General features: G+C 51.1%; 1 protein-coding gene across 2 annotated transcripts in view; it reads right to left on the reverse strand.

Moving 5' to 3' along the window:
* Positions 1 to 12,977, reverse strand: part of LOC140741517 (uncharacterized) — a 131,477-nt gene that overhangs the window by 95,748 nt on the left and 22,752 nt on the right. For both annotated transcript variants that reach the window (XM_073071807.1, XM_073071808.1), the window contains one exon: positions 9,780 to 9,949. In XM_073071807.1, coding sequence (XP_072927908.1) covers positions 9,780 to 9,949 — 170 coding nt within the window. The remainder of the gene's footprint in view (positions 1 to 9,779; positions 9,950 to 12,977) is intronic.

The following is a 12,977-nucleotide window of genomic DNA, read 5'->3' on the forward strand; positions in this document are numbered from 1 at the left end:
TAGGGGAGACTCAGACAAGAGGACATAAGTTGAGAGTTAGGAGGCAAAAGTTTAAGGGTAACACGAGGGGTAATTTCTTTACTCAGAGAGTGGTAGCTGTGTGGAACGAGCTTCCAGTAGAAGTGGTAGAGGCAGGTTCGGTATTGTCATTTAAAGTAAAATTGGATAGGTATAAGGACAGGAAAGGAATGGAGGGTTATGGGCTGTGTGCAAGTCAGTGGGACTAGGTGAGTGTAAGCATTTGGCACAGACTACAAGGGCCGTGATGGCCTGTTTCCGTGCTGTAATTGTTATATGGTTATACCGCTATCACATCTCCTCTCACTCTCCTATCACAGGGAATAAAGTCTTAACCCATTTAATCTTTCCCCATAACTTAGGTCCTCAGTCTCGGCAGTGTGGAGGATCAGAGGGATCTTGGGGTCCGTGTCCACAGGACACTCAAAGCTGCTGCACAGGTTGACAGTGTTGTTAAGAAGGTGTATGGTGTGTTGGCCTTCATCAGCCGTGGGATTGAGATCAAGTGCCGTGAGGTAATGTTACAGCTATACCAGACCTCAGTCAACCCCCACTTGGAGTACTGTGTTCAGTTTTGGTCACCTCCCTACAGGAAGGATGTGGATGCTATAGAGAGAGTGCAGAGGAGATTTACAAGGACGTTGCCTGGATTGGGGAGAATATGAGAATAGGTTGAGTGAACTCTGCCTTTTCTCCTTGGAGCGACGGAGGATGAGAGGTGACCTGATAGAGATGAGAAGCATTGATCGTGTGGATAGTCAGAGACTTTTTCCTAGGGCTGAAACGGCTAACACAAGGGGGCATAGTTTTAAGGTGCTTGGAAGTAGGTACAAGGGGGATGTCAGGGGTAAGTTTTTCCACACAGACAGTGATGGGTACATGGAATGCACCGCCAGCGAAGTTGGTAGAGGTGGATACAATAGGGTCTTTTAAAAGCCTCTCTTAAAAGTTCTGGAGAACTGAGAGAGAGATGAAACCGGGAGGTTTGGGGAACTGCGAGAGAGAGAGAGGGGGGAAACCGGGAATTTTGGGGAACTGAGAGAAGGGAAACCGGGAGTTTTGGGGAACTGAGAGAGAGAGGGGAAACCGGGAGTTTTGGGGAACTGAGAGAGAGAGGGGAAATCGGGAGTTTTGGGGAACTGAGAGAGAGAGGGGAAACCGGGAGTTCTGGGGAACTGAGAGAGAGAGGGGAAACCGGGAGTTTTGGGGAACTGAGAGAGAGAGGGGAAACCGGGAGTTTTGGGGAACTGAGAGAGGGGAAACCGGGAGTTTTGGGGAACTGAGAGAGAGGGGAAACTCCGGGGAACTGAAAGAGAGGGGAAACCGGGAGTTTTGGGGAACTGAGAGAGAGAGAGAGAGAGGGGAAACCGGGAGTTTTGGGGAACTGAGAGAGAGAGAGAGAGAGGGGAAACCGGGAGTTTTGGGGAACTGAGAGAGAGAGAGAGAGAGAGAGAGAGGGGAAACCGGGAGTTTTGGGGAACTGAGAGAGAGAGAGGGGAAACCGGGAGTTTTGGGGAACTGAGAGAGAGAGAGGGGAAACCGGGAGTTTTGGGGAACTGAGAGAGAGGAAACCGGGAGTTTTGGGGGACTCAGAGAGCAAAGCTGATGAGACGTGGGGCAGACGAGCCATGGTTACGCTGAGCAGTGGGCCGGGCCGAAGACCACCCACCCCTGCCCCTTTACCTCCCTATCTGCACCCCGATATTGATGATGGACAGCTGGGCCCGGGTGCACAGGGAATGTCCAGCTGCCTCCCCTCACCGCTCAACGTCACACCATCTGAAAGGGGCCGTTTTTTTTGTTTGCGGCATGGGAATTGGAGGGAGGGAATGCCTCCCAATGACATTCCGACACTGCCAGGTCTTTTTCTATTGGAATAGAGGGGGTGGGTATTGGAGTATAAAGTTGCATTGTTTGCTGTGTAACCAAAACTATGTAGTCAGCTTTGTGTTTGCTATTTGCTATGCATGTATCCAATTTAGTAGGAGACTGAAATCTCTGTTTTGTCTCTGTACTATTGAACACATCAGTAACTTAAGAATGTAGCCAAATAAGAAGATAATGGTGTGTTAATGAGAGGCTAACTAAGAGATGTAGATTAGAACATGATTAAGTCAATGGGTAGAAACAATAGTGGGAAGTCAGGAGCTGATGTACTGGAGATATGCAACTGTAGACCGATTGGATATGCTAATGCAACTAAACCAGGAGATTGCTATAAAAAATGCTATGTACAAGGATCGGTGGGCAATCAGTGACTAGCTCAATGACTGTCTCAGCTTTGATTTGCAAATTAAAGTTTAACACTTCTTGAAGAATCTTCTGCGTCTCCTGGTCGTTTGTGGGGCACGAGAAACCACGACGTGGGGTGGAGGAAAAAAGCAACAGCGATGAACTGCAGAGAGAGCTGCACGTTGAATGGAGGCCCGTTAACACGCAGCAACAGAAAGTGTACGCAGGGTCACAGATAGAGGAAAAGCAGGCCACAGCTCTTCCTGTTACCAGCATTACTGATTTAAACCACTTCAAACGTTGATTCATTCCCAGGTACAGGTAGAACAGCACCCCCGCACTCTAACCTAACTCTTGGAAGACATCAAAGTATAAACCAGACCCCCCCTCCAACCGGCTCTTAAAGTCCACCCGCCAAGCTTCAGCAGTGTTTGTGGGGGGGGGGGGGGGGGGGGAGACGTAATGATTGTGAAAAGCCGGCGAGTCTAGGACCAAAGGGAACAGACTCAAACTAGAGGGACTCCCGTTTAGAACACACACGAAGAGGAATGTCTTTAGCAGGAGGGAGGTGAATCTGTGGAATTCATTGCCACAGACGGCTGTGGAGGCCAAGTCATGGGGTGTATTTAAAGCGGAGCTCGATACTCTCTTTATTGGTCAAGGCATCAAAGATAACGGGCAGAAGGCAGGAGAGTGGGGTTGAGAGGGATAACAAATCAGCCATGATGGAATGGCGGAGCAGACTTGATGGGCCGAATGGCCTAATTCTGCTCCTGTGTCTTATGGGCTTATAAACAATCTCACGATGAAGACCAAATTGACTCACTGCAAGAGTCTGGTTACAGCCTACACGTTGGCAGTTTGCGCTCTGTTGATAATGGGATTATTTGATGCTGCCACTGCCAAACCATCAAATCAGAAAGTCAAATCGTTTAAAATCATTCAAACTGTACACAGATCCAGCTGGGTGAGTCAGCATTCCTCTGGGGCAGAGGAGCCAACATTCAAAATAGCAAGCAAAGAAACATTCACTCAAAAAAGAACAACATATATCGTCCGCGATTCTCAGCAACAATGCCTGGCAATCGACGGTACTGTCTCCTGGCAGAGGTACGAGTCCACACTGGCACACTCATTCCAGCACTCGAACACAGGAGGGCAGCACTGACGGGTCTGCAGCAGCAGGCAAGCCCCAGGCTTGAGGCCTAGTTCTCGCTACACAGCTCCCACGTCGCCGGTCCCACCACCAGACAAGGATAATAAGCCTGCGGCAACTTACATTATCTCTGTTGAACAGAGCCTTGCAATCGCGAAAGGGATGTCCGAGACAATCTCCTACAGTAATACTGCACTAACTTCCACGCTTCCCAGTAGCGGCAGCCACACTTGTCTGCAGCCAGATCAGCTCCTCAGAACTTAAACCGGTTCCTCCGACATCCCCGCAGGCTCCTGATATCCTGACCGGCTCCTTTCTCAATATCACATGAGTACCTCACTATTTTTGCTCTCTTTTGCAATACTTTTTTAAAAAATATGTACACTCTGTGACTATTTTATTAGGTACACTACTTATGAATGAAAATATCTAATCAGCCAATTATGTGGCAGCAACTCAATGCATAAGAGCATGCAGGCACGGTCAAGAGGTTCGGTTGTTGTTCAGACCAGACATCAGAATGGGGAAGGAACGTGACTTTGACCGTGGAATGGTTGCTGGTGCCAGATGGGGAGGTTTGAGTATCTCAGAAACTGCTGATCTCCTGGGGATTTTCACGTACCACAATCTCTGGAATTTACAGGGAATGGTGCGAAAAACAAAAAAAAGCAACCCAGTTAACGAGTGAGGTCAGTTCAAGTTGATAGGAAGGTGACAGTAGCTCCAATTACACACAGCACATCGAACCCTGAAGAGGATTGGGAGCGGCAACAGAAGACCAGGCCAGGCTCCACTCCTGTACCTAACAAAGTGGCCACTGGGTGTACTCCTGCACGCCTGTCGTCTCCTGCTGCTGCAGCCCGTCCACTTCAAGGTTCGACGTGTCGTCCGTTCAGAGACGCCTCTCTGCACACTGCTGTTTCTACTCGAGTTGCTGTCGCATTCCTGTCAGCTTGACCCATCCTCCCCTAACCTCTCTCATTAACAAGGCGTTTTTGCCCACACATCTGGCACCGACTGGAACCATCCGTGCACCATTCTCTGCAAGCTCTGGAGACTGTTGTACAAGGGGTCACCTCATGAAGTGGCCGCCGGGTGCATAGAGGGTTTGCAGAGGTGAGAACGGCCGGTCTGGCTGAAGGCAAGGAGTGAACGTTGAACACAACTGGAACACCAAGGTTACGAGTGAACAAGCCCTTTGTACCCGCAACACCCAGTGAACTGCTGCTCTCATCCCTGAGAGATACAAGCACTAAACGTGATCGCAAAACAACCGGGGGAAAAGTGACCACACAGAGGGAAGCAGTAAAATGCTCCCAATAAAAATTGGTTTTTCCACACCATTCTCCGTAAACCCTAGAAATTGTTGCGCGTGAGAAAATCCCAGGAGATCAGCAGTTTCTGAGATACTCGGACCACCCCGTCTGGCACCAACGATCATTCCACAGTCAAAGTCACTTTTTACATCACATTTCCTCCCCATTCTGATGGGCGGTCTGAACAACAACCGAACCTCTTGACCGTGTCCACGTGCTCTTATGCACTGCGTTGCAGGCACATGGTTGGCTGACGAGATATTTGCATGAACGAGCAGGTGAACAGGTGCACCTCAGTTGCTGCCACATGATTGGCTGATGAGACATTTGCATGAACGAGCAGGTGTACAGGTGCACCTGAGTTGCTGCCACATGACTGGCTGATTAGATATTTGCACGTACGAGCAGGTGTACAGGTGTGCCTAATAAAGGGGCCACCAGAGATTCTGCAGACACTGGAAGCCTACAGTCTGCATAGACGCACACAAAATGTTGGAGGAACTCAGTCGGTCAGGCAGTGTCAATGCAGATAAACAAACAGCCGACGTTTCGGGCTGAGACCCTTCTTCAGGACTGGAAAGGAAGGGGAAAAAGGCCGGAATAAGAAGTTGGGGGGGGAGGGAGGGGAAGGAGGCCAAGCCAGAAGGTGATAGGTGAAATCAGGTGGGGGGGGGGGGAGTGGGATTAAGTAGGAAGCTGGGAGATGACAGGTGGAAAAGGCAAAGGGCTGGAGAACAAATCTTAGAGGAGAGGAGAGTGGACCGTGGGAGAAAGGGAAGGAGGCAGGGCAGGAGTAGGAAATTAAAGAACGGGGAGGGGGACATTAATTGGAGGAATCAGGTTGGAGGCTACCTGGATGGAATACAAGGCGCTGCTCCTCTACCTCAGAATGACTTCACCGTGGCAGAGGATTTCCGCGCGGATCGGGAATCACAGCGTCGGGCACCAGGAGGTTCCGCTCTCGCGGACGGGGCAGACGTGCTCCGTAAAGTGGTCCCCCTAACTACGCCGGACCTACCGCAGGGCGGGGGGGATTGGAGAGTGAGCTGGGAGCAGCTGGACTACACCCCCAGGGTGCTGAAAGGGGTGGCTGAAGAGATGGCGGAGGCATTAGTAACGATCTCTCGAGCATCGCTAGATTCTGGAACGGTTCCGGAGGGCTGAAAACTGCCGACGTCACTCACAAGGGGGGAGGCAGAAGAAAGGAAATTATGGGCCATTTGGCAAGATGTTAGGAGTCCACTGTTCAGAATGAGATTTTGAGGGACTTGGAGGCACATGATAAAAGTAAGCTGAAGTTAGCACAGCTTCCTTAAGGGGAAGTCTTCCCTGAGGAATTCTTCCAGGAAATAGAGTGGTCTAGGAATAATGGTGCAGAGTTCCCTGAAGGTGCAATCTCATGTGGATAGGGTGATGAAGAAAGCTTTTGGTATGCTGGCCTTTATAAATCAGAGCACTGAGTATAGGAGTTGGGATGTAATGTTAAAATTGTACAAGGCATTGGTAAGGCTGAATTTGGAGTATTGTGTACAGTTCTGGTCACTGAATTATAGGAAAGATGTCAACAAAATAGAGAGAGTACAGAGAAGATTTACTAGAATGTTACTTGGGTTTCAGCACCTGAGTTACAGGGAAAGGTTGAACAAGTTAGGTCTTAATTCTTTGGAGCGTAGAAGGTTGAGGGGGGACTTGATAGAGGTATTTAAAATTATGAGGGGGATAGACAGAGTTGACGTGGATAGCCTTTTTCCATTGAGAGTAGGGGAGATTCAAACAAGAGGACGTGAGTTGAGAGTCAGGGGGCAAAAGTTTAAGGGTAACACGAGGGGAATTTCTTTACTCAGAGAGTGGTAGCTGTGTGGAATGAGCTTCCAGTAGAAGTGGTAGAGGCAGGTTCAATAGTGTCATTTAAAGGAAAATTGGATAGGTATATGGACAGGAAAGGAATGGAGGGTTATGGGCTGAGTGTGGGCCAGTGGGACTAGGTGAGAGTAAGAGTTCAGTACGGACTAGAAGGGCCGAGGTGGCCTGTTTCCGTGCTGTAATTGTTATATGGTTAAATAGCCGGCGAGATAGCCAAAGGAAAGTGGGCGGATGTCGTCACTTGAATTTTCAGACGGCTTTTCACAAGGCTGCTAAACAAGATCCAATGGTATTACTGTCTGTGAGGAGTCTGTACGTTCTCTCTGTGACCACATGGGTTTCCTCCGGTCCCCTCCCACAGTCCAAAGACACACCGGTTGGGCTGTGATTAGGCGAGGGTTAAATCGAGGGGTGGCTCAGATTACCAGAAGGGGCTATTCGGCACCCTAGGATGGATTGAAAAGGCTGTGCCATCTTTATCCCGCGTGGTCCACAAAGTGACTCCAGGACGGGAACAATAAGAAGCCTTTTAGCAAGCACCTTTTGTGTCCATTTCTTAGATCATTACAGACACGGAAATGCTTGCGAAATCCAGCCCCTGCGCTGTATTTACCCGCCACACGTACACCGAAGGGCAGCGGAACGCGTCACCTGCGTCAAATCTGATCAGCGAGGATGCGCGGGAGTCTGCTGCACCTCCGGCGCCGACCCCAACCCGTTCGCCTTTGGGACGTGGGAGGAACCCGGAGCACCCAGAGGAAACCCACGCGCTCTCGGGGAGATCGTACAAACTCAGCGGCTGGAACGGAAGGCCCGATTAATCACCGCAGGTCGCGGTAGAGCGCCGCACTTTCGTGCCGTGCCACCTCGTCGCCCCTTTGTCCTCCAGGATCTCTCCTGAGGATTTACACACGGCAGTGGGGCAATAGGCACGACCCCTGGCTTTCCTTCGAACTAGTCCTTCTTTAACATCCGCGCGAGGGCTCAGATCGCACCGCTGACAGTGCTGCGCCCCCTTGCCACAGGACAAGGCGAGGGAATACACTTTAAAACGGCAGTGCGTTGTGGCTGAGCTTGCCGACGACAGGAAGGTGAGGGGAGGGGAAGAGGCAGGTGGTGTTGAGGTTGCAGAAGGACTTGGACAGATTAGGAGAACGGGCAAAGAAGTGGCAAATGGAATATGGTGTCGGGAAGTGTATCGCCATACACATTGGTAGAAGGAATAAAAGCACAGACTGTTTTTTAAACGGAGAGAGAATTAAAAAAAAAATAATCGGAGGTGCAAAGGGACTTGGGAGCCCTCGTGAGGGATTCCCTGAGGGTTAACTTGCAGCTCGAGTCAGTGGCGAGGAAGGCAAGTGTGACGTTAGCAGTCAGTTTGAGAGGACTAAAATATAAAAGTAATGCTGGGGCCTTACAAGGCACTGGTGAGGCCTCACTGGGAGTTTTGGGCCCCTCACGGAAGAGAGGATGTGCTGACAACGGAGAGGGTCAAACGAGATTCAGGGAAATGATTCCCGGATCGAAAGCCTTGTATACGAGGAGCATTCGATGGCTCTGGGCCCGTACTCACTGGAATTCACAAGCACGCGGGGCGGGGAAATCACTGAAACCTGTCAAATGTTGGAAGGCCTCGGTAGAGTGGATGTGGAGAGGATGGCACAACCTCAGAACAGAGGGACACGCACTCAGAAGGGAGATGAGGGGGCATTTCTTCAGCCAGAGGGTGGGTGAATCTGTGGAAATCGTTGCCACAGGCGGCTGTGGAGGCCGATTCATCGGATATATTTAAGGCAGAGGTTCCTGACTGGTCGGTACCGGCATGGAGGGCAATGGGGATGGGGGGGGGGGGGTGAGAAGGCAGGAGACTGGGGTTGAGAGGGGAATGGAAAGGCAGAGCAGATTAGTTGGGCTGAATAACCCAACTCTGCTCCTGTACCTCAATTCTGATGAGGGGTCTCGGCCTGAAACCTCGACCGTTTACTCTTTCCCATAGACGCTGTCTGGCCTGCCGAGTTCCTCCAGCAATTTGTCTGCATTGCTCTGGATTTCCTGCATCTGCAGGGTTTCTCTTGTTTCTGCCCCTACGTGATGGCCTTGTACACAAAAGCACTATATGGAATCAGTTCCCTCTGTCCCCCGAATTAATCGAACAATTATTTGCTGGATCACCACCCGCCCTGGAAAGTGCGAGACACTGGCGTTCCGACCAAATCCGACAGGACCAAATCTCACCACGAGCCGCAATGGGCGATGAAGGTGTGCTGTTGGTATCTTGTTTACGTCTACCGACTGGGCGCGGTCAGCGTAATCACTTTACCAGGCCAGCCATCAGCTGCTGTCTGGGAGGAGTCCATAATTTCTCTCCCCCCACCGTAATATAATATGCACATTACATTTTGTATTTTACTGATAGTCCACGCGGGCTTGTTGTCCTGGAGGTGGGAGCAGCGCGCCTCGAGCCTGCGGGAGTGTGTGTGTGTGGGGGGGGGGGGGGGGGTTGTTTTGTTGTGACGGCTGGTACGGTGTCTCTGCACCTTGGCCCCGGAGTATCGCTGTCTCGCTTCCATGAGTATTCATGGCAACTGAACTGGCACCCACACTGACAGGTTGCCCAGTGTGTGCGCGCGCGCCCTTAACCCCTGGCGGAGTCATCAGGGCGCCGTCATGTTTTTGCACCGATCTTTCTGGTGATCGCTCGTCGTACGGGTATGTCTTGGGCATCTGAAACCTGGCGGAGCCCCTCCCTCTCCAGGTTGGTTGTTGTTGTTTTTTTTAAACGAGGTCGCGACGCCCAGCACGGATGGAGAGCGTGCAAGGGAGCCGGCCGGATTCGAACTCGGGACCTCTCGCCCCGAAGTCCAGCGCTGATGCCACCATCAATGAACAACGTTCAGCTGCACCCCCTCCATTGCCATTCTTGCTGCCGCAAACGTAGCAGACCCCACCCCACCGCGAGGTTGGGAGCCCCCTGATTTAAGAGGAGTTTGGGTCAGCACCTGAACCGGGAGGGGAACGGTCTGGGTGCGGGTCGATGGGACCAGGCAGATTAATGGTCGGGCAAGGACTGGTCGGGCAAGGACTAGACGGGCCGAAAGGCCTGCTGGTGCGCTGCAGTGCACTCTGACGACGACTCAGAGTGCACTGCACGACAACAGGGGGCGGGGGGGGACCTGCGAAAAGAGACAACTCACCTGCGTGGTGATGACGAGCATCTCTTGACTGGAATCGCTGTCCAGACGGTCAGGCGTTCCGCCATTTGCAAGCCGGAACCCGAAGGGCGTGCTGGCTCCTCGAATCTCTCCCTTCTGAGTGACGTAGCAGAACTGGTAAAAGTCATTGTCGTCCTTAGGAAGATAATAAGCTGCCAAGATAAAAACAAAACACACACACACCTTTGCATGACAAAGTCTTCAATGGTTATACCTTTCATTAAAGTTCCAAACATAGAAAACCTACAGCACGATACAGGCCCTTCATCTCACAAAGCTGTGCCGAACATGTACTTACTTTAGAAATTACCCAGGGTTACCCATAGCCCTCTATTTTTCTAAGCTCCATGTACCTATCCAGGAGTCTCTTAAAAGACCCTATCGAATCTGCCTCCACCACCATCGCCGGCAGCCCATTCCACGCTCTCACCACTCTCTGTGTAAGAAACTTACCCGACATCTCCTCTGTACCTACTTCCAAGCACCTTAAACCTGTGTTCTCTCATGCTAGCCATTTCAACCCTGGGAAAAAGCCTCTGACTATCCACACGATCAATGCCTCTCATCATCTTGTACACCTCTATCAGGTCACCTCTCATCCTCCGTCGCTCCGAGGAGAAAAGGCCAAGTTCACTCAAACTACTCTCATAAGGCATGCTCCCCAATCCAGGCAACATCCTTGTAAATCTCCTCATCACCCTTTCTATGGTTTCCACACCCTTCCTGTGGTGAGGCGCCCAGAACTGAGCACAGTACTCCAAGTGGGGTCTGACCAGGGTCCTATAGAGCTGTAACATTACCTCTCGGCTCCTAAATTCGATTTCATGATTGATGAAGGCCAATACACCGTACGCCTTCTTAACCATTGAGTCAACCTGCGCAGCTGCTTTGAGTGTCCTATGGACTCCGACCCCAAGATCCCTCTGATCCTCCACACTGCCAAGAGCCTTACCATTAATTCAATATTCTGCCATCATATTTGACCTACCAAAATGAACCACCTCACACTTATCTGGGTTGATCTGCATCTGCCACTTCTCAGCCCAATTTTGCGTCCTATCGATGTCCCGCTGTAACCTCTGACAGCCCTCCACACTATCCACAACACCCCCGACCTTTGTGTCATCAAAGATGATACAGAGGGTTCTCCAACCTGGGGTCCAAGGAACCCCCTTGCTTAATGGTATTGGTCTAAGGCATTAAAAGAAAGGTTGAGAACACTTGGTTTAAATGGAAGTTGGACAAGCGATGTCAGTGACACAACTTGAATATCATCTGGTGGAAAATATGCACCCACCATCCTCAAAGCATCACATTGGAAATTTGGAAAGTTGAGTCGCAACAGAAACGAAGCAGAGAGTTGCAAACTCGGCCAGCTCCATGGCGGGCACTATTCTCCCCAGCATCAAGGACATCTTCAAAAGACAATGCTTCAGAAAGGCGGCATCCATCATTTGGGAACCCCATCACTCGGGACATGCCCTCTCCTCATTGCTAGCATCTAGAAGGTGGGACAGGAGCCTGAAGGCACACACTCAGTGCTGTAGGAATAACTTCTTCTGCTTTGCCATCAGATTTCTGAATGAACAATTGAACCCATGAACAGTTCCTCCATTTTTTTTTGCTCTACTTAAGGTTAAGTTTCTTTTAAACAGGTGCTTATTGTAATTTATAGTTTTATATCATTACTATGTATTGCAATGTTCTCCTGCTGCAAGGCAACAAATTTCACTAGGTATCGTCTGCCTCGGCGACCACTTTTATTTTCCCAAAGTGGTTGTCTTGGAGGAAAGATTCTGTGAGTGGACCTCACATCCTTCTCACAGCACAGTTGTGTGTTTTTTTTTAAAAACAAGCTCGACCCGGCACGGATGGGAAGCCTGGTCGGCCCGACTGGATTCGAACTCGGGAACCTTCGCTCCCGAGTCCAGCGCTGACGTCACTGCGCCACCAGCCGGTTCACGACGCATGCCAGTGAAATCGAACCCGATTCCCAGAAACAGGAATGGGTCAGATGGTCGCCAGAGTTTGCTACATCACCTCCTGATGGGATCTTGGCTAATCCCGAATCCCTGCCTCTTTCCCATGACTCTTGCCTGCCTTGTCTAGCTTAGCGGTCCGTCTTCCTCATCCAGTTTCCAGGGATCCAGTTCCTGGATTCGCTGAAACGGACCAATACCATTAAGCAAGGGGTCAGGGATCCCCAACGAAGCTCCCGGTAAACGTGGGAGAAGGGGGGAGACCCTGCTGATCCTCTGGGCAGTTTTGACTGTCCTCTGCAGGGTCTCGTGGCACTGCAGCCTCCCTACCACACACTGACGCAGCAGGGTGCTCCTGTAGAAAGTTTGGCGAACGGGGTTGGAGAGCCTGAACTCCTCAGGAAGGGTAGACGCCGCTGTGCATTCTCGGCTAGCGAGGAGATCGTCTGTGACGTGACATCGAGGGACCTCGTGCTCTCCGCTCTCTCCACGGCAGATCCACTGGTGCGCAATAAGGTGTGGGCGACTTGAGCCTTCCTGCAGCCCACAGTCACCACTTTTGTCTCGTCCGCGTTGAGACGCTTGGCACCATCTGACGAGCCTCTCTCCCCCCTGTCTGTCTGGCGACTCACCACTGTCCCCGACGAGGACAACTTGGCATCGGCGAACTTGATGAATGTGGTTTGAGATGGATCTGGCAGTGCAGTCGTGAGTCAGCAGCGTGAACAGCGACCGGCTGGGGGGGGGGGGGGGGGGCACCAGCGCTCAGCGTGAAGGAGCTTGAGATGTTGCTGCCAACTCAGCTGACTGGGGTCTTTCCAGTGAGAGAGACAGTGAGACACAGAGATACACACACAGTGAGAGACAGAGACACACACACACGAGAGAGTCAGAGAGAGAGACTCAGAGATACACACACACACAGACAGTGAGACAGAGACACACACACACAGTGAGAGACAGAGAGACTCAGAGATACACACACACAGTGAGAGACAGAAACACACACACAGTGAGAGACAGAGAGAGAGACTCAGAGATACACACACACACAGTGAGAGAGAGAGAGAGACTCAGAGATACACACACACACACAATGAGAGACAGAGACACACACACACAGTGAGACAGAGAGAGAGACTCAGAGATACACACACACACAGACAGTGAGACAGAGACACACACACACAGTGAGAGACAG

The sequence above is a fragment of the Hemitrygon akajei genome, chromosome 18 (assembly GCF_048418815.1).
Source record: "Hemitrygon akajei chromosome 18, sHemAka1.3, whole genome shotgun sequence".
Taxonomy (NCBI): domain Eukaryota; kingdom Metazoa; phylum Chordata; class Chondrichthyes; order Myliobatiformes; family Dasyatidae; genus Hemitrygon; species Hemitrygon akajei.